Below are 22,725 nucleotides of genomic sequence, written 5' to 3' on the forward strand. Positions count from 1 at the left end.
CCTGAAGTACTTTTCTACCAAAAACTGCTTCAGAAGAAGAGAAAACATCAAAACGGTAGAATTTAGTAAAAGTATGCAAAGAAGACCAAGTTGCTGCTTTGCAAATCTGATCAACAGAAGCTTCATTCCTAAAAGCCCAGGAAGTAGAAACTGACCTAGTAGAATGAGCCGTAATCCTTTGAGGCGGGGATTTACCCGACTCCACATAAGCATGATGAATCAAAGACTTTAACCAAGACGCCAAAGAAATGGCAGAAGCCTTCTGACCTTTCCTAGAACCAGAAAAGATAACAAATAGACTAGAAGTCTTTCTGAAATCTTTAGTAGCTTCAACATAATATTTCAAAGCTCTAACTACATCCAAAGAATGTAAAGATCTCTCCAGAGAATTCTTAGGATTAGGACACAATGAAGGGACAACAATTTCTCTACTAATGTTGTTAGAATTCACAACTTTAGGAAAAAATTTAAATGAAGTCCGCAACACCGCCTTATCCTGATGAAAAATCAGAAAAGGAGATTCACAAGAAAGAGCAGATAATTCAGAAACTCTTCTAGCAGAAGAGATGGCCAAAAGGAACAAAACTTTCCAGGAAAGTAATTTAAAATCCAGAGAATGCATAGGTTCAAACGGAGGAGCCTGTAAAGCCCTCAGAACCAAATTGAGACTCCAAGGAGGAGAAATTGCCTTAATGACAGACTTGATTCGAACCAAAGCCTGTACAAAACAATGAATATCAGGATGATTAGCAATCTTTCTGTGAAAAAGAACCGAAAGAGCAGAGATTTGACCTTTCAAGGAACTTGCAGACAAACCCTTATCCAAACCATCTTGAAGAAATTGTAAAATTCTAGGAATTCTAAAAGAATGCCAAGAAAATTTATGTGAAGAACACCAAGAAATGTAAGTCTTCCAGACTCGGTAATAGATCTTCCTAGACACAGATTTACGAGCTTGTAACATAGTATTAATCACTGAATCAGAGAAACCTCTATGACTAAGTATTAAGCGTTCAATCTTCATACCTTCAAATTTAATGATTTGAGATCCTGATAGAAAAATGGGCCTTGAGACAGAAGGTCTGGCCTTAACGGAAGTGTCCAAGGTTGGCAACTTGCCATCCGAACAAGATCCGCATACCAAAACCTGTGCGGCCATGCTGGAGCCACCAGCAGTACAAACGAACGCTCCATTAGGATTTTGGAAATCACTCTTGGAAGAAGAACTAGAGGGAGAAAGATATAAGCAGGTTGATAATTCCAAGGAAGTGACAACGCGTCCACCGCTTCCGCCTGAGGATCCCTGGATCTGGACAGATACCTGGGAAGTTTCTTGTTTAGATGAGAGGCCATCAGATCTATTTCTGGAAGCCCCCAGATTTGAACAATCTGAAGAAATACCTCTGGGTGAAGAGACCATTCGCCCGGATGTAACATCTGGCGACTGAGATAATCCGCTTCCCAATTGTCTATACCTGGGATGTGAACCGCAGAAATTAGACAGGAGCTGGATTCCGCCCATACAAGTATCCGAGATACTTCATTCATAGCCTGAGGACTGTGAGTCCCCCCTTGATGATTGACATATGCCACTGTTGTTACATTGTCTGTCTGAAAACAAATAAACGAATCTCTCTTCAGAAGAGGCCAGAACTGAAGAGCTCTGAAAATCGCACGGAGTTCCAAAATATTGATTGGTAATCTCGCCTCCTGAGATTCCCAAACCCCCTGCGCTGTCAGAGATCCCCATACAGCTCCACAACCTGAAAGACTCGCATCTGTTGAGATCACAGTCCAGGTTGGATGAACAAAAGAGGCCCCTTGAACTAAACAATGGTGATCCAAGCACCAAGTCAGAGAAGAACGAACATTGGGATTTAAGGATATTAATTGTGATATCTTTGTATAATCCCTGCACCATTGGTTCAGCATACAAAGCTGGAGAGGTCTCATGTGAAAACGAAGAAAAGGGATTGCGTCCGATGCAGCAGTCATGAGACCTAAAATTTCCACCAATTTCAGACGTCTCTTTTCTGTAAGAGACAAAGTCATGGACACTGAATCTATTTGGAAACCTAAAAAGGTTACCCTTGTCTGAGGAATCAAGGAACTCTTTGGTAAATTGATCCTCCAACCATGTCTTTGAAGAAACAACACAAGTTGATTCGTGTGAGATTCTGCAGAATGTAAAGACTGAGCAAGTACCAAGATATTGCCCAAATAAGGAAATACTGCAATACCCTGCTCCCTGATTACAGAGAGAAGGGCACGAGAACCTTCGAAAAGATCCTTGGAGCTGTAGCTAGGCCAAAAGGAAGAGCAACAAACTGGTAATGCTTGTCTAGAAAAGAGAATCTCAGGAACTGATAGTGATCCGGATGAATTGGAATATGAAGATATGCATCCTGTAAGTCTATTGTGGGCATATAATGCCCTTGCTGAACAAAAGGCAGAATAGTCCTTATAGTCACCATCTTGAATGTTGGTATCCTTACATAACGATTCAATATTTTTAGATCCAGAACTGGTCTAAAGGAATTCTCCTTCTTTGGTACAATGAACAGATTTGAGTAAAAACCCAAGCCCCGTTCCAGAACTGGAACTGGCATAATTACCCCAGCTGACTCCAGATCTGAAACACATTTCAGAAACGCTTGAGCCTTCACTGGGTTTACTGGAATGTGTGAAAGAAAGAATCTTCTCACAGGCGGTCTTACCCTGAAACCTATTCTGTACCCTTGTGAAACAATGTTCTGAATCCAAAGACTTTGAATCGAATCGAATCGATCCAAACATCTTTGAAAAATCGTAACCTGCCCCCTACCAGCTAAGCTGGAATGAGGGCCGCACCTTCATGCGGATTTGGGAGCTGGTTTTGACTTTCTGAAAGGGTTGGATTTATTCCAGACTGGAGAAGGTTTCCAAACGGAAACTGTTCCTTTAGAGGAAGGGTCAGGCTTTTGTTCCTTATTCTGACGAAAGGAACGAAAGCGATTAGCAGCCCTATATTTACCTTTAGATTTTTAATCCTGAGGTAAAAAGGCTCCCTTCCCCCCAGTAACCGTTGAAATTATTGAGTCTAACTGAGAACCAAATAATTTATTACCTTGGAAAGAAAGAGAAAGCAATGTTGACTTAGAAGTCATATCTGCATTCCAAGACTTAAGCCATAAAGCTCTTCTAGCTAAAATAGCTAAAGACATATACCTGACATCAATACTAATGATATCGAAAATGGCATCACAAATGAAGTTATTAGCATGTTGAAGAAGTTTAACAATGCTATAAGCATTATGGTCTGATACTTGTTGCGCTAAAGCCTCCAACCAGAAAGTTGAAGCTGCAGCAACATCAGCCAAAGAAATAGCAGGTCTCAGAAGATTACCTGAACATAAATAAGCCTTCCTTAGAAATGATTCAAGCTTCCTATCTAAAGGATCTTTAAACAAAGTACTATCTGCCGTAGGAATAGTAGTATGTGTAGCAAGAGTAGAAATAGCCTTATCAACTTTGGGGATTTTATCCCTAAACTCTAATCTATCAGATGGCAAAGGGTACAATTTCTTAAACCTTGGAGAAGGAGTAAATGAAGTACCCAGACTATTCCATTCCCTAGAAATTACTTCTGAAATAGCATCAGGAACTGGAAAAACTTCTGGAATAACCACAGGAGGTTTAAAAACTGCATTTAAACGCTTAGTAGTTTTAATATCAAGAGGACTAGACTCCTCCACATCTAAAGCAATCAACACTTCCTTAAGTAAAGAACGAATAAACTCCATCTTAAATAAATATGAAGATTTATCAGTGTCAATATCTGAGGTAAAATCTTCTGAATCAGATAGATCCACATCAGAAATACATAAGTCAGAATGATGGTGGTCATTTAAAAATTCATCTGAAATATGTGAAGTTTTAAAAGACCTCTTACGTTTAGTAGAAGGAGAAATAACAGACAGAGCCTTCCGAATAGATTTAGAAACAAATTCTTTAACATTAACAGGAACATCCTGAACATTAGATGTTGAAGGAACAACAACAGGTAGGATTATTACTAATGGAAATACCATCTGCTTTTGATAGCTTATCATGACAACTATCACAAACAACAGCCAGAGGAACAGTTACCAAAAGTTTACAACAAATGCACTTAGCTTTGGTAGAACCAACATCAGGCAGCGCTTTTCCAGAAGTAGATTCTGATCCAGGGTCAGGTAGTGACATCTTGCAATATGTAAAAGAAAAAACAACATATAAAGCAAAATTATCAAATTCCTTAAATGGCAGTTTCAGGAATGGGAAAAAATGCAAAATGAAACAAGCTTCTAGAAAACCAGAAGCAACTGAAAAGTGAGACTGAAATAATGTGAAAAAAACTGGCGCCAAGAATGACGCCCATATTTTTTGGCGCCAAAAAAACGTCCGCAATACACATACTTAAAAAATGACGCAATTACGAAAAAAACTTCCGGAGCCAACTATGACGCCAGAAATGACGAAATTTTTGCGCCAAAAAAGTCTCGCGACAAGAATGACGCAATAAATAGAAGCATTTTCTGCACCGGCGAGCCTAACAGCCCGCAATTTTTGAAAAAAAGTCAATTGAAAATTGAAGGTAAGAAAAATGAAATTTATATGCATTTTCCCAAAAAAACAGAATTTATGTTTACCTGATAAATTACTTTCTCCAACGGTGTGTCCGGTCCACGGCGTCATCCTTACTTGTGGGATATTCTCTTCCCCAACAGGAAATGGCAAAGAGCCCAGCAAAGCTGGTCACATGATCCCTCCTAGGCTCCGCCTACCCCAGTCATTCGACCGACGTTAAGGAGGAATATTTGCATAGGAGAAACCATATGGTACCGTGTTGACTGTAGTTAAAGAAAATAAATTATCAGACCTGATTAAAAAAACCCGGGCGGGCCGTGGACCGGACACACCGTTGGAGAAAGTAATTTATCAGGTAAACATAAATTCTGTTTTCTCCAACATAGGTGTGTCCGGTCCACGGCGTCATCCTTACTTGTGGGAACCAATACCAAAGCTTTAGGACACGGATGAAGGGAGGGAGCAAATCAGGTCACCTAAATGGAAGGCACCACGGCTTGCAAAACCTTTCTCCCAAAAATAGCCTCAGAAGAAGCAAAAGTATCAAACTTGTAAAATTTGGTAAAAGTGTGCAGTGAAGACCAAGTCGCTGCCCTACATATCTGATCAACAGAAGCCTCGTTCTTGAAGGCCCATGTGGAAGCCACAGCCCTAGTGGAATGAGCTGTGATTCTTTCGGGAGGCTGCCGTCCGGCAGTCTCGTAAGCCAATCTGATGATGCTTTTAATCCAAAAAGAAAGAGAGGTAGAAGTTGCTTTTTGACCTCTCCTTTTACCGGAATAAACAACAAACAAGGAAGATGTTTGTCTAAAATCCTTTGTAGCATCTAAATAGAATTTTAGAGCGCGAACAACATCCAAATTGTGCAACAATCGTTCCTTCTTTGAAACTGGTTTCGGACACAGAGAAGGTACGATAATCTCCTGGTTAATGTTTTTGTTAGAAACAACTTTTGGAAGAAAACCAGGTTTAGTACGTAAAACCACCTTATCTGCATGGAACACCAGATAAGGAGGAGAACACTGCAGAGCAGATAATTCTGAAACTCTTCTAGCAGAAGAAATTGCAACTAAAAACAAAACTTTCCAAGATAATAACTTAATATCAACGGAATGTAAGGGTTCAAACGGAACCCCCTGAAGAACTGAAAGAACCAAATTGAGACTCCAAGGAGGAGTCAAAGGTTTGTAAACAGGCTTAATTCTAACCAGAGCCTGAACAAAGGCTTGAACATCTGGCACAGCTGCCAGCTTTTTGTGAAGTAACACAGACAAGGCAGAAATCTGTCCCTTCAGGGAACTTGCAGATAATCCTTTTTCCAATCCTTCTTGAAGGAAGGATAGAATCCTAGGAATCTTAACCTTGTCCCAAGGGAATCCTTTAGATTCACACCAACAGATATATTTTTTCCAAATTTTGTGGTAAATCTTTCTAGTTACAGGCTTTCTGGCCTGAACAAGAGTATCGATAACAGAATCTGAGAACCCTCGCTTCGATAAGATCAAGCGTTCAATCTCCAAGCAGTCAGCTGGAGTGAAACCAGATTCGGATGTTCGAACGGACCCTGAACAAGAAGGTCTCGTCTCAAAGGTAGCTTCCAAGGTGGAGCCGATGACATATTCACCAGATCTGCATACCAAGTCCTGCGTGGCCACGCAGGAGCTATCAAGATCACCGACGCCCTCTCCTGATTGATCCTGGCTACCAGCCTGGGGATGAGAGGAAACGGCGGGAACACATAAGCTAGTTTGAAGGTCCAAGGTGCTACTAGTGCATCCACTAGAGCCGCCTTGGGATCCCTGGATCTGGACCCGTAGCAAGGAACTTTGAAGTTCTGACGAGAGGCCATCAGATCCATGTCTGGAATGCCCCACAGCTGAGTGACTTGGGCAAAGATTTCCGGATGGAGTTCCCACTCCCCCGGATGCAATGTCTGACGACTCAGAAAATCCGCTTCCCAATTTTCCACTCCTGGGATGTGGATAGCAGACAGGTGGCAGGAGTGAGACTCCGCCCATAGAATGATTTTGGTCACTTCTTCCATCGCTAGGGAACCCCTTGTTCCCCCCTGATGGTTGATGTACGCAACAGTTGTCATGTTGTCTGATTGAAACCGTATGAACTTGGCCCTCGCTAGCTGAGGCCAAGCCTTGAGAGCATTGAATATCGCTCTCAGTTCCAGAATATTTATCGGTAGAAGAGATTCTTCCCGAGACCAAAGACCCTGAGCTTTCAGGGATCCCCAGACCGCGCCCCAGCCCATCAGACTGGCGTCGGTCGTGACAATGACCCACTCTGGTCTGCGGAATGTCATCCCTTGTGACAGGTTGTCCAGGGACAGCCACCAACGGAGTGAGTCTCTGGTCCTCTGATTTACTTGTATCTTCGGAGACAAGTCTGTATAGTCCCCATTCCACTGACTGAGCATGCACAGTTGTAATGGTCTTAGATGAATGCGCGCAAAAGGAACTATGTCCATTGCCGCTACCATCAACCCGATCACTTCCATGCACTGAGCTATGGAAGGAAGAGGAACGGAATGAAGTATCCGACAAGAGTCTAGAAGTTTTGTTTTTCTGGCCTCTGTCAGGAAAATCCTCATTTCTAAGGAGTCTATTATTGTTCCCAAGAAGGGAACCCTTGTTGACGGAGATAGAGAACTCTTTTCCACGTTCACTTTCCACCCGTGAGATCTGAGAAAGGCCAGGACAATGTCCGTGTGAGCCTTTGCTTGAGGAAGGGACGACGCTTGAATCAGAATGTCGTCCAAGTAAGGTACTACAGCAATGCCCCTTGGTCTTAGCACAGCTAGAAGGGACCCTAGTACCTTTGTGAAAATCCTTGGAGCAGTGGCTAATCCGAAAGGAAGCGCCACGAACTGGTAATGTTTGTCCAGGAATGCGAACCTTAGGAACCGATGATGTTCCTTGTGGATAGGAATATGTAGATACGCATCCTTTAAATCCACCGTGGTCATGAATTGACCTTCCTGGATGGAAGGAAGAATAGTTCGAATGGTTTCCATCTTGAACGATGGAACCTTGAGAAACTTGTTTAAGATCTTGAGATCTAAGATTGGTCTGAACGTTCCCTCTTTTTTGGGAACTATGAACAGATTGGAGTAGAACCCCATCCCTTGTTCTCTTAATGGAACAGGATGAATCACTCCCATTTTTAACAGGTCTTCTACACAATGTAAGAATGCCTGTCTTTTTATGTGGTCTGAAGACAACTGAGACCTGTGGAACCTCCCCCTTGGGGGAAGTCCCTTGAATTCCAGAAGATAACCTTGGGAGACTATTTCTAGCGCCCAAGGATCCAAAACATCTCTTGCCCAAGCCTGAGCGAAGAGAGAGAGTCTGCCCCCCACCAGATCCGGTCCCGGATCGGGGGCCAACATTTCATGCTGTCTTGGTAGCAGTGGCAGGTTTCTTGGCCTGCTTTCCCTTGTTCCAGCCTTGCATTGGTCTCCAAGCTGGCTTGGCTTGAGAAGTATTACCCTCTTGCTTAGAGGACGTAGCACTTTGGGTTGATCCGTTTCTACGAAAGGGACGAAAATTAGGTTTATTTTTTGCCTTGAAAGGCCGATCCTGAGGAAGGGCGTGGCCCTTACCCCCAGTGATATCAGAGATAATCTCTTTCAAGTCAGGGCCAAACAGCGTTTTCCCCTTGAAAGGAATGTTAAGTAGTTTGTTCTTGGAAGACGCATCAGCCGACCAAGATTTCAACCAAAGCGCTCTGCGCGCCACAATAGCAAACCCTGAATTCTTAGCCGCTAACCTAGCCAATTGCAAAGTGGCGTCTAGGGTGAAAGAATTAGCCAATTTGAGAGCATTGATTCTGTCCATAATCTCCTCATAAGGAGGAGAATCACTATCGACCGCCTTTATCAGCTCATCGAACCAGAAACATGCGGCTGTAGCGACAGGGACAATGCATGAAATTGGTTGTAGAAGGTAACCCTGCTGAACAAACATTTTCTTAAGCAAACCTTCTAATTTTTTATCCATAGGATCTTTGAAAGCACAACTATCCTCTATGGGTATAGTGGTGCGTTTGTTTAAAGTGGAAACCGCTCCCTCGACCTTGGGGACTGTCTGCCATAAGTCCTTTCTGGGGTCGACCATAGGAAACAATTTTTTAAATATGGGGGGAGGGACGAAAGGAATACCGGGCCTTTCCCATTCTTTATTAACAATGTCCGCCACCCGCTTGGGTATAGGAAAAGCTTCTGGGAGCCCCGGCACCTCTAGGAACTTGTCCATTTTACATAGTTTCTCTGGGATGACCAACTTGTCACAATCATCCAGAGTGGATAATACCTCCTTAAGCAGAATGCGGAGATGTTCCAACTTAAATTTAAATGCAATCACATCAGGTTCAGCTTGTTGAGAAATGTTCCCTGAATCAGTAATTTCTCCCTCAGACAAAACCTCCCTGGCCCCATCAGACTGGGTTAGGGGCCCTTCAGAAATATTATTATCAGCGTCGTCATGCTCTTCAGTATCTAAAACAGAGCAATCGCGCTTACGCTGATAAGTGTTCATTTTGGCTAAAATGTTTTTGACAGAATTATCCATTACAGCCGTTAATTGTTGCATAGTAAGGAGTATTGGCGCGCTAGATGTACTAGGGGCCTCCTGAGTGGGCAAGACTCGTGTAGACGAAGGAGGGAATGATGCAGTACCATGCTTACTCCCCTCACTTGAGGAATCATCTTGGGCATCATTGTCATTGTCACATAAATCTCATTTATTTAAATGAATAGGAATTCTGGCTTCCCCACATTCAGAACACAGTCTATCTGGTAGTTCAGACATGTTAAACAGGCATAAACTTGATAACAAAGTACAAAAAACGTTTTAAAATAAAACCGTTACTGTCACTTTAAATTTTAAACTGAACACACTTTATTACTGCAATTGCGAAAAAACATGAAGGAATTGTTCAAAATTCACCAAATTTTCACCACAGTGTCTTAAAGCCTTAAAAGTATTGCACACCAAATTTGGAAGCTTTAACCCTTAAAATAACGGAACCGGAGCCGTTTTGAACTTTAACCCCTTTACAGTCCCTGGTATCTGCTTTGCTGAGACCCAACCAAGCCCAAAGGGGAATACGATACCAAATGACGCCTTCAGAAAGCCTTTTCTAAGTATCAGAGCTCCTCTCACATGCGACTGCATGCCATGCCTCTCAAAAACAAGTGCGCCACACCGGCGCGAAAATGAGGCTCTGCCTATGCTTTGGGAAAGCCCCTAAGAATAAGGTGTCTAAAACAGTGCCTGCCGATATTATTATATCAAAATACCCAGATAAAATGATTCCTCAAGGCTAAATATGTGTTAATAATGAATCGATTTAGCCCAGAAAAAGTCTACAGTCTTAATAAGCCCTTGTAAAGCCCTTATTTACGATCGTAATAAACATGGCTTACCGGATCCCATAGGGAAAATGACAGCTTCCAGCATTACATCGTCTTGTTAGAATGTGTCATACCTCAAGCAGCAAGAGACTGCTCACTGTTCCCCCAACTGAAGTTAATAGCTCTCAACAGTCCTGTGTGGAACAGCCATGGATTTTAGTGACGGTTGCTAAAATCATTTTCCTCATACAAACAGAAATCTTCATCTCTTTTCTGTTTCTGAGTAAATAGTACATGCCAGCACTATTTCAAAATAACAAACTCTTGATTGAATAATAAAAACTACAGTTAAACACTAAAAAACTCTAAGCCATCTCCGTGGAGATGTTGCCTGTACAACGGCAAAGAGAATGACTAGGGTAGGCGGAGCCTAGGAGGGATCATGTGACCAGCTTTGCTAGGCTCTTTGCCATTTCCTGTTGGGGAAGAGAATATCCCACAAGTAAGGATGACGCCGTGGACCGGACACACCTATGTTGGAGAAATGAAACTGACAGTCTGAATGAAGGAATACTGAATATCCTGAATCATGGCAAATATAAGTTTAAACACATATATTTAGAACTTTACATATAAAGTGCCCACCATAGCTTTGAGCGTCATAAATAGAAATAAGACTTACTTACCCTAAGACACTCATCTACATATAGTAGATAGCCAAACCAGTACTGAAACGAGAATCAGTAGAGGTAATGGTATATAAGAGTATATCGTCGATCTGAAAAGGGAGGTAGGAGAAGAAATCTCTACGACCGATAACAGAGAACCTATGAAATAGATCCCCTAGAGGAAGACCATTGTATTCAAATAGGCAATACTCTCTTCACATCCCTCTGACATTCACTGCACTCAGAGGAAAACCGGGCTTCAGCCTGCTGCGAAGCGCATATCAACGTAGAATCTAGCACAATCTTACTTCACCACCTCCACGGGAGGCAAAGTTTGTAAAACTGAATTGTGGGTATGGTGAGGGGTGTATTTATAGGCATTTTAAGGTTTGGGAAACTTTGCCCCTCCTGGTAGGAATGTATATCCCATACGTCACTAGCTCATGGACTCTTGCTAATTACATGAAAGAAATTAGAATTCTTATTTATCGAAAACTGCATGTTATTCACAATATGCAAAAGCAAAATGTAACTTTATTGTTGTGTTTATGTTTACTCTAAACCAATGCAATTTAGTAATTATCATAAAATACATTTAAATATGTTTAGTTTGAGCACTTGTATTGATCTCTTTTTTTTTTTATAAAGTTACTTAGTGCATTCCTATGCTTATTAAAGGGACACTGAACCCAAATTTTTTCTTTCGTGATTCAGATAGAGCATGCAATTTTAAACAACTTTCTAATTTACTCCTATTATCAATTTTTCTTCGCTCTCTTGCTTTCTTTATTTCAAAAAGAAGGCATTTAAGCTATTTTTTTGGTTCAGTACCATGGAAAGCACTTGTTTATTGGTAGGTGAATTTACCCACCAATCAGCAAGAACAACACAGTGTGTTCACCAAAAATGGGCCGGTATCTAAATTTACATTCTTGCATTTCAAATAAAGATACCAAGAGAATGAAAAGAATTTGATAATAGGAGTAAATTAGAAAGTTGCGTAAAATTGCATGCTCTATCTGAATCACGATAGAAAAAATTTGGGTTCATTGTCCCTTAAGCCCTGTTAATGAAAACCCAAAAATCATTGCCATAAGTAGTACACTTTGTAGACCTTTTCAAGGATAACAATCACATTTTTACCTTCATCTTCTGAGATATCTTCTGGATTACTTTCACTATCTGCTTCATAACCTTCCTCTTCTGCAAAAAGCTTAAAGCTGCAGCTATATACTTCACCAGGTTCCTCAGAGAGCTGTCCAGAATGTAAAGGGCACTCTTCATCTGTTTTACGTACCTACAAAAATATACCACACCAACACAGCAAATATTACCTTCGGTCTTTTTTTTATTTTGTATATATACAAAAAAACTGAACGGCACATGAATATAGTCAATTAATACAAATAAAACTAATAATGACTCGTTTAATTGCAAACTGTAAACTATTCTGGTCTGTAAGCAGACATTCATTAATGTTATATATATATATATATATATATATATATAAAGATGCTCAAATAACAGTTTTGCAGTATACAGTGATTCCTTTTTTATTGGATTAACATAATATTTCAAAGACAAGCTTTCAAGAGTTTTCCTCCCTTCCTCAGGTCTGAAGCAATACTGATCAATCTGATATAGAAACACACAACATATAACAAATGGAAGAGAGGGAGGGGGTGAGAGGGGTGTCATAAATAGCAGAGGATGTGTCTGAAGGAGAATATAGCTGAGAATAGCCAGAAAGAGTAAATAAACAGAGAGTAAATAAGCAAGATAAGAGGAAAAACCAAAAGGAAAAAGGGGCTGGGCATGGCATGCACGAATAGAGCTACAAAAATGAATGAAAACAAATGGATATAATAAAGGAGAAATGAGAATGTAGAGAAAAAGAAAACAATATAAGACAATAAGATGAGAGATTATAGAAAGTTTTGGTAGTGTGTGAGAAAGCCAGAGTCTACATTAAAGGGACAGTCTAGTCAAAATAAAACTTTCATGATTCAGATAGGGCATGCAATTTTAAACAACTTTCCAATTTACTTCTATTATCTAATTTGCTCAATTCTTTAGATATCCTTTGTTGAAGAAATAGCAATGCACATGTGTGAGCCAATCACACAAGGCCTCTAGGTGCAGCAACCAATCAGCAGCTACTGAGCATATCTAGATATGCTTTTCAGCAAGTGATATCAAGAGAATGAAGAAAATTAGATAATAGAAGTAAATTAGAAAGCTGTTTAAAATATCATGCTCTTTCTAAATCATGAAAGAAAAAAAATTGGCTTTCATGTCCTTTTAAGTCCTTCATTTCTCTGGTGTTGAAATGTGTGATCACAATATATATATACATACATACAAGTCCAGTATGGCCTAGCACTCTCAACGACTGTTATTGTACCGGGGTGCACTACAAATATGCAAATATAACAAAAAATAGAAGGCACTCACCAGATTTAACAAGGGGGTGAAAACACTTTATTCCCTTATGTGTAACGTTTTGGGGAAACACTCATCGTCTTCAGACAATCAATTGAACGAAACCTTAAGCAAGAATTTAAATACCCTCATACCTCATTAACAATCAACCCACATGTGAAGTCAAGCAGGTGCGTGGCCCGGTGCACGTGTCAGACGGCGTCCGTTGCCTAGCAATCTGTCAGCATTTGTCAATAACCATTACTATGTAATTTTAGACATAACTAACACCTGTACTATGAAACTTTACTTAAAAACAAACTACTAAATACTATCAGTATGCACTACAATTAATTGACTAGACCGTACTTTAAACAAGTAAATACTAAACAATGTTAAAAATGTCAGCAAACCATACAAAAGATCAGATAATTAAATAATTACTTGCAGAACAGCTAAACTGTCTATACGTTAATAAATATGTTAAGCAATAAATGCTAATAACTATGCTGATAATATTAGCTGCACGCTCTCAAGGCAAATCATACTTCACATATCCCCAAAGGAGGTATAGCATGAAAATACTAATATAGATACGCAGAGGAACAAGAAGTAAATCCAAAATAAACTAAGAAAAAATATAAATAGAAAGTAAATAAATAAAATATAAAATAAAAACATAAGTAAAACAGTCAAAAATTATACCAAAAATAAACCTAAAGAGCCTACAACAAGAGACATATAGAAAAAACAAAAAAAACAAAAATACACAAAAAATACAGCATTTATAGACCTGAGACTAGGAAGAAGATAGGAAATAGAGAATAAGAAGAAAAAATAGAAAAAGAAAAGAAAAAGGAGAGAAAAGAAAAAGATAAGGGGAAAGAAGAAATAGAAAAATAGAAAGAAAAAAATATAAATAGAAAGTAAATAAATAAAAACATAAGTAAAACGGGCAAAAATTAAACCAAAAATAAACCTAAAGAGCCTACAACAAGAGACATATAGAATAAAAAAATACACAAAAAATACAGCATTTAAAGAGGTGAGACTAGGAAGAAGATAGGAAACAGAGAATAAGAAGAAAAAATAGAAAAAGAAAAGAAAAAGGAGAGAAAAGAAAAAGATAAGGGGAAAGAAGAGAAAAAGAAAAAGAGAAAGAAAGAGAGAGAGAAAGAAAGAAAGAGAGAGAGAAGGAGAACCTGCCACTATTAGAGCAACAGTTAGGCTATATTATCTAAATGGAGCTTTATAGGAAACTATGCCATTCCAGTTTCGTATTAAGGCCCTTCGGGGTAATTAGTGTCCAATTCAAAAGTCCATCTTGTTTCTTTCTGTAGGAGTATCCTATTCCTATCTCCTCCACGACTGAGCGTAGGTACATGGTCAATAATATATCGTAAGTCTGAAACGTTGTGACCTCGTTCTAGGAAATGCAGTGCTACCGGTTGGCTAGAGTCTCCTATACGCAATGCTTGTCGTATGGCACTACGATGGTTGGCCATCCTTGTTCTTAAGTCGTCACAGGTTTTACCCACGTAAAACAAACTACACGGGCAGTAAAGCAGGTATACAATGTATGGGGTGGTGCAGGTGACCCTGTGTTTAAGGTAATATTTCTTCTTGTGCCTTGGGTGATTGAAATATCTACCCACTTATAATCCATTACATGTTGTACAGCCACTACATCTGTAGCAACACGGTTTAGTGGTTTGCTTATTCAACCAGTTTTTTGAGTAGCAGTGCACTGGGTCTGTCATCTGAAGGCTATCTTTGAGTGATTTCCCTTTTCTGTATCCAATCCGTAGTACCTCCATATTTTTGAAGGGTAACATGTCATCGCTTTGTAGTATTTCCCAATTGCGCTCGTGTTTTTTTGTTTTTTCGATATGTCTCTTGTTATAGGCTCTTTAGGTTTATTTTTGGTTTAAATTTTTGCCCATTTTACTTATGTTTTTATTTTATTTTTTTATTTATTTACTTTATATTTATATTTTTTCTTAGTTCATTTTGGATTTACTTCTTGTTCCTCTGCGTATCTATATTAGTATTTTCATTCTATACCTCCTTTGGGTATATGTGAAGTATGATTTGCCTTGAGAGCGTGCAGCTAATATTATCAGCATAGTTATTAGCATTTATTGCTTAACATATTTATTAACGTATAGACAGTTTAGCTGTTCTGCAAGTAATTATTTAATTATCTGATCTTTTGTATGGTTTGCTGACATTTTTAACATTGTTTAGTATTTACTTGTTTAAAGTACGGTCTAGTCAATTAATTGTAGTGCATACGGATAGTATTCAGTAGTTTGATTTTAAGTAAAATTTCATAATACAGGTGTTAGTTATGTCTAAAATTACATGGTAATGGTTATTGACAAATGCTGACAGGTTGATAGGCAACGAGCGCCGTCTGATGACACGCGCACCGGGCCACGCACCTGCTGGACTTCACATGTGGGTTGATTGTTAATGAGGTATGAGGGTATTTAAATCCTTGCTTTTGGTTTGGTTCAATTGATTGTCTGAAGACGATGAGTGCTTCCTGAAACGTTACACATAAGGGATTAAGGTGTTTTCACCCCTTGTTAAATCCGGTGAGTGAGTTCTATTTTTTATATATATATATATATATATATATATTAGGGCTGCAACAACTAATCGGAAAGATTGATCATAAAAATAGTTGTCAATCTCTATTAGGTGGTCTGTGACTAGTTGGTCAGTTGCAGCGCACCAGCTGCTTCACTCTGGTGAACTCCTGCACATGGTATTGTGCAAAAAATTGTATTTATTATTTTTTTCCTATGCGATTAATCGTCTGATTATTATCCAATTAATCAGATAGAAAAAAAATTAATAATAATGTCATTTTTTGCACAATATCATGTGCAGGACTTCATCACACACACACACATACATACAGTACATACATACATACAAGGCCTCATCAGGCATTTTAAAAGTAATCAATATAACTAGCAAGCAGAGCAACTGGATTAAAAATAACAGAATTTATGTTTACCTGATAAATTACTTTCTCCAACGGTGTGTCCGGTCCACGGCGTCATCCTTACTTGTGGGATATTCTCTTCCCCAACAGGAAATGGCAAAGAGCCCAGCAAAGCTGGTCACATGATCCCTCCTAGGCTCCGCCTTCCCCAGTCATTCGACCGACGTAAAGGAGGAATATTTGCATAGGAGAAACCATATGATACCGTGGTGACTGTAGTTAAAGAAAATAAATTATCAGACCTGATTAAAAAACCAGGGCGGGCCGTGGACCGGACACACCGTTGGAGAAAGTAATTTATCAGGTAAACATAAATTCTGTTTTCTCCAACATAGGTGTGTCCGGTCCACGGCGTCATCCTTACTTGTGGGAACCAATACCAAAGCTTTAGGACACGGATGAAGGGAGGGAGCAAATCAGGTCACCTAGATGGAAGGCACCACGGCTTGCAAAACCTTTCTCCCAAAAATAGCCTCAGAAGAAGCAAAAGTATCAAACTTGTAAAATTTAGTAAAAGTGTGCAGTGAAGACCAAGTCGCTGCCTTACATATCTGATCAACAGAAGCCTCGTTCTTGAAGGCCCATGTGGAAGCCACAGCCCTAGTGGAATGAGCTGTGATTCTGTCAGGAGGCTGCCGTCCGGCAGTCTCATAAGCCAATCTGATGATGCTTTTAATCCAAAAAGAGAGAGAGGTAGAAGTTGCTTTTTGACCTCTCCTTTTACCAGAATAAACAACAAACAAGGAAGATGTTTGTCTAAAATCCTTTGTAGCATCTAAATAGAATTTTAGAGCACGAACAACATCCAAATTGTGCAACAAACGTTCCTTCTTTGAAACTGGATTCGGACACAAAGAAGGCACGACTATCTCCTGGTTAATGTTTTTGTTAGAAACAACTTTCGGAAGAAAACCAGGTTTAGTACGTAAAACCACCTTATCTGCATGGAACACCAGATAAGGAGGAGAACACTGCAGAGCAGATAATTCTGAAACTCTTCTAGCAGAAGAAATTGCAACCAAAAACAAAACTTTCCAAGATAATAACTTAATATTAACGGAATGTAAGGGTTCAAACGGAACCCCCTGAAGAACTGAAAGAACTAAATTGAGACTCCAAGGAGGAGTCAAAGGTTTGTAAACAGGCTTGATTCTAACCAGAGCCTGAACAAAGGCTTGAACATCTGGCACAGCAGCCAGCTTTTTGTGAAGTAACACAGACAAGGCAGAAATCTGTCCCTTCAAGGAACTTGCAGATAATCCTTTCTCCAAACCTTCTTGAAGAAAGGATAGAATCTTAGGAATTTTTACCTTGTCCCAAGGGAATCCTTTAGATTCACACCAACAGATATATTTTTTCCATATTTTGTGGTAAATTTTTCTAGTTACAGGCTTTCTGGCCTGAACAAGAGTATCAATGACAGAATCTGAGAATCCTCGCTTTGATAAGATCAAGCGTTCAATCTCCAAGCAGTCAGTTGGAGTGAGACCAGATTCGGATGTTCGAACGGACCTTGAACAAGAAGGTCTCGTCTCAAAGGTAGCTTCCATGGTGGAGCCGATGACATCTTCACCAGGTCTGCATACCAAGTCCTGCGTGGCCACGCAGGAGCTATCAAGATCACCGATGCCCTCTCCTGATTGATCCTGGCTACCAGCCTGGGGATGAGAGGAAACGGCGGGAATACATAAGCTAGTTTGAAGGTCCAAGGTGCCACTAGTGCATCTACTAGAGTCGCCTTGGGATCCCTGGATCTGGACCCGTAGCAAGGAACCTTGAAGTTCTGACGAGAGGCCATCAGATCCATGTCTGGAATGCCCCACAACTGAGTAATTTGGGCAAAGATTTCCGGATGGAGTTCCCACTCCCCCGGATGAAATGTCTGACGACTCAGAAAATCCGCTTCCCAATTTTCCACTCCTGGGATGTGGATTGCAGACAAGTGGCAGGAGTGAGTCTCCGCCCATTGAATGATTTTGGTCACTTCTTCCATCGCCAGGGAACTCCTTGTTCCCCCCTGATGGTTGATGTACGCAACAGTTGTCATGTTGTCTGATTGAAACCGTATGAACTTGGCCTTTGCTAGCTGAGGCCAAGCCTTGAGAGCATTGAATATCGCTCTCAGTTCCAGAATATTTATCGGTAGAAGAGATTCTTCCCGAGACCAAAGACCCTGAGCTTTCAGGGGTCCCCAGACCGCGCCCCAGCCCACCAGACTGGCGTCGGTCGTGACAATGACCCACTCTGGTCTGCGGAAGCTCATCCCCTGTGACAGGTTGTCCAGGGACAGCCACCAACGGAGTGAATCTCTGGTCCTCTGATTTACTTGTATCGTCGGAGACAAGTCTGTATAGTCCCCATTCCACTGACTGAGCATGCACAGTTGTAATGGTCTTAGATGAATGCGCGCAAAAGGAACTATGTCCATTGCCGCTACCATCAAACCTATTACTTCCATGCACTGCGCTATGGAAGGAAGAGGAACAGAATGAAGTATTTGACAAGAGTTCAGAAGTTTTGTTTTTCTGGCCTCTGTCAGAAAAATCCTCATTTCTAAGGAGTCTATTATTGTTCCCAAGAAGGGAACCCTTGTTGACGGAGATAGAGAACTCTTTTCTACGTTCACTTTCCATCCGTGAGATCTGAGAAAGGCCAGGACAATGTCCGTGTGAGCCTTTGCTTGAGGAAGGGACGACGCTTGAATCAGAATGTCGTCCAAGTAAGGTACTACTGCAATGCCCCTTGGTCTTAGCACCGCTAGAAGGGACCCTAGTACCTTTGTGAAAATCCTTGGAGCAGTGGCTAATCCGAACGGAAGTGCCACAAACTGGTAATGCTTGTCCAGGAATGCGAACCTTAGGAACCGATGATGTTCCTCGTGGATAGGAATATGTAGATACGCATCCTTTAAATCCACCGTGGTCATGAATTGACCTTCCTGGATGGAAGGAAGAATTGTTCGAATGGTTTCCATTTTGAACGATGGAACCTTGAGAAACTTGTTTAGGATCTTGAGATCTAAGATTGGTCTGAACGTTCCCTCTTTTTTGGGAACTATGAACAGATTGGAGTAGAACCCCATCCCTTGTTCTCCTAATGGAACAGGATGAATCACTCCCATTTTTAACAGGTCTTCTACACAATGCAAGAATGCCTGTTTTTTTATGTGGTCTGAAGACAATTGAGACCTGTGGAACCTCCCCCTTGGGGGAAGCCCCTTGAATTCCAGAAGATAACCTTGGGAGACTATTTCTAGCGCCCAAGGATCCAGAACATCTCTTGCCCAAGCCTGAGCGAAGAGAGAGAGTCTGCCCCCCACCAGATCCGGTCCCGGATCGGGGGCCAACATCTCATGCTGTCTTGGTAGCAGTGGCAGGTTTCTTGGCCTGCTTTCCTTTGTTCCAGCCTTGCATTGGTCTCCAGGCTGGTTTGGCTTGAGAAGTATTACCCTCCTGCTTAGAGGACGTAGCACTTGGGGCTGGTCCGTTTCTGCGAAAGGGACGAAAATTAGGTTTATTTTTGGCCTTGAAAGACCTATCCTGAGGAAGGGCGTGGCCCTTGCCCCCAGTGATATCAGAGATAATCTCTTTCAAGTCAGGGCCAAACAGCGTTTTCCCCTTGAAAGGAATGTTAAGCAATTTGTTCTTGGAAGACGCATCCGCTGACCAAGATTTTAACCAAAGCGCTCTGCGCGCCACAATAGCAAACCCAGAATTTTTCGCCGCTAACCTAGCCAATTGCAAAGTGGCGTCTAGGGTGAAAGAATTAGCCAATTTGAGAGCACGAATTCTGTCCATAATCTCCTCATAAGAAGAAGAATTATTATTGATCGCCTTTTCTAGCTCATCGAACCAGAAACACGCGGCTGTAGTGACAGGGACAATGCATGAAATTGGTTGTAGAAGGTAACCTTGCTGAACAAACATCTTTTTAAGCAAACCTTCTAATTTTTTATCCATAGGATCTTTGAAAGCACAACTATCTTCTATGGGTATAGTGGTGCGTTTGTTTAGAGTAGAAACCGCCCCCTCGACCTTGGGGACTGTCTGCCATAAGTCCTTTCTGGGGTCGACCATAGGAAACAATTTTTTAAATATGGGGGGAGGGACGAAAGGTATACCGGGCCTTTCCCATTCTTTATTTACAATGTCCGCCACCCGCTTGGGTATAGGAAAAGCTTCGGGGGGCCCCGGGACCTCTAGGAACTTGTCCATTTTACATAGTTTCTCTGGAATGACCAAATTCTCACAATCATCCAGAGTGGATAACACCTCCTTAAGCAGAGCGCGGAGATGTTCCAACTTAAATTTAAATGTAATCACATCAGGTTCAGCTTGTTGAGAATTTTTCCCTGAATCTGAAATTTCTCCCTCAGACAAAACCTCCCTGGCCCCCTCAGACTGGTGTAGGGGCCCTTCAGAACCAATATCATCAGCGTCCTCATGCTCTTCAGTATTTTCTAAAACAGAGCAGTCGCGCTTTCGCTGATAAGTGGGCATTTTGGCTAAAATGTTTTTGATAGAATTATCCATTACAGCCGTTAATTGTTGCATAGTAAGGAGTATTGGCGCGCTAGATGTACTAGGGGCCTCCTGTGTGGGCAAGACTGGTGTAGACGAAGGAGGGGATGATGCAGTACCATGCTTACTCCCCTCACTTGAGGAATCATCTTGGGCATCATTTTCTCTAAATTTTGTGTCACATAAATCACATCTATTTAAATGAGAAGGAACCTTGGCTTCCCCACATTCAGAACACAGTCTATCTGGTAGTTCAGACATGTTAAACAGGCATAAACTTGATAACAAAGTACAAAAAACGTTTTAAAATAAAACCGTTACTGTCACTTTAAATTTTAAACTGAACACACATTATTACTGCAATTGCGAAAAAGTATGAAGGAATTGTTCAAAATTCACCAAAATTTCACCACAGTGTCTTAAAGCCTTAAAAGTATTGCACACCAAATTTGGAAGCTTTAACCCTTAAAATAACGGAACCGGAGCCGTTTTTATATTTCACCCCTTTACAGTCCCTGGTATCTGCTTTGCTGAGACCCAACCAAGCCCAAAGGGGAATACGATACCAAATGACGCCTTCAGAAAGTCTTTTCTATGTATCAGAGCTCCTCACACATGCATCTGCATGTCATGCTTCTCAAAAACAAGTGCGCAATACAGGCGCGAAAATGAGACTCTGCCTATGATTAGGGAAAGCCCCTAGAGAATAAGGTGTCCAATACAGTGCCTGCCGGTTATTTTACAAAATTCCCAAGATTAAAATAATTCCTCAAGGCTATGGAGTATAAAATATGTTTATATATAAATCGATTTAGCCCAGAAAATGTCTACAGTCTTAAAAAGCCCTTGTGAAGCCCTTTTTTTCTGTCTGTAATAAAAATGGCTTACCGGATCCCATAGGGAAAATGACAGCTTCCAGCATTACATCGTCTTGTTAGAATGTGTCATACCTCAAGCAGCAAAAGTCTGCTCACTGTTCCCCCAACTGAAGTTAATTCCTCTCAACAGTCCTGTGTGGAAACAGCCATCGATTTTAGTAACGGTTGCTAAAATCATTTTCCTCTTACAAACAGAAATCTTCATCTCTTTTCTGTTTCAGAGTAAATAGTACATACCAGCACTATTTTAAAATAACAAACTCTTGATTGAATAATAAAAACTACAGTTAAACACTAAAAAACTCTAAGCCATCTCCGTGGAGATGTTGCCTGTACAACGGCAAAGAGAATGACTGGGGAAGGCGGAGCCTAGGAGGGATCATGTGACCAGCTTTGCTGGGCTCTTTGCCATTTCCTGTTGGGGAAGAGAATATCCCACAAGTAAGGATGACGCCGTGGACCGGACACACCTATGTTGGAGAAATAAAGTATTCTGAATCTCCAAGGAACTACACAGGTATATGCATTTAGAGCAAATGCCAGAGGGTCCTTATTTGTAACGCAATATTTGCAAATTTATCTTGTTGCCAAAAGAGAATGTAATCTGCTTTTTCTACTCAAGATCTACTATGCTCTTCCTATGGTGGCTGATATCAGATATTATCTCACTGCCATACAGAATTCAAACACAAACGAAAAGAGTTCTAGATCTATAAAATTGGAATCCCAGTACTTCCCTGAAACAGGGTAGCAGGAAATGGTGACCCGAGTGCTTTGATATTTTCTAAAGGGACCTATTTATCAAATGTGTCAAAAAAAAATGTAGGTGTTAAAATCTGCATCATTTTGACCCGTCGAAATTAGTGTCCGCCGGCCAAAATTTATCAAAAAAGGCGCCCGATATCTTTGCATCAAATCGGGCGCGAAGACAGGCAGAGATTGATTCATTGAGAAATTTGCATGTTGGGGACCTGCATAATGACATCTCAAATGGGCCACAGATAGTCCTAACTAAGCTTATAAATGGACAGCAAGGATGTAATACTTTTATGTAAAGTAACAAGCTCTTCAGGGGTAGCAGTGCTGAAACATAAACTATGTCACCATGTAGAAAAACATAATTTATGCTTACCAGATAAATTAATTTATTTCCGGATAGGGAGAGTCCGCGGCTTCATTCCCTACTGTTGGGAAATACAACACCCCGGCAAAAGGCTTAAATATCCCTCCTACTTCCTCATTACCCCAG

General features: G+C 40.7%; 1 protein-coding gene across 2 annotated transcripts in view; it reads right to left on the reverse strand.

The window, feature by feature from the left end:
* Positions 1-22,725, reverse strand: part of LYST (lysosomal trafficking regulator) — a 606,044-nt gene that overhangs the window by 333,398 nt on the left and 249,921 nt on the right. For both annotated transcript variants that reach the window (XM_053711082.1, XM_053711081.1), the window contains exon 7: positions 11,785-11,938. In XM_053711082.1, the coding sequence (XP_053567057.1) occupies positions 11,785-11,938 (154 nt within the window). The remainder of the gene's footprint in view (positions 1-11,784; positions 11,939-22,725) is intronic.

This window comes from Bombina bombina, chromosome 4 (genome assembly GCF_027579735.1).
Source record: "Bombina bombina isolate aBomBom1 chromosome 4, aBomBom1.pri, whole genome shotgun sequence".
NCBI lineage: Eukaryota > Metazoa > Chordata > Amphibia > Anura > Bombinatoridae > Bombina > Bombina bombina.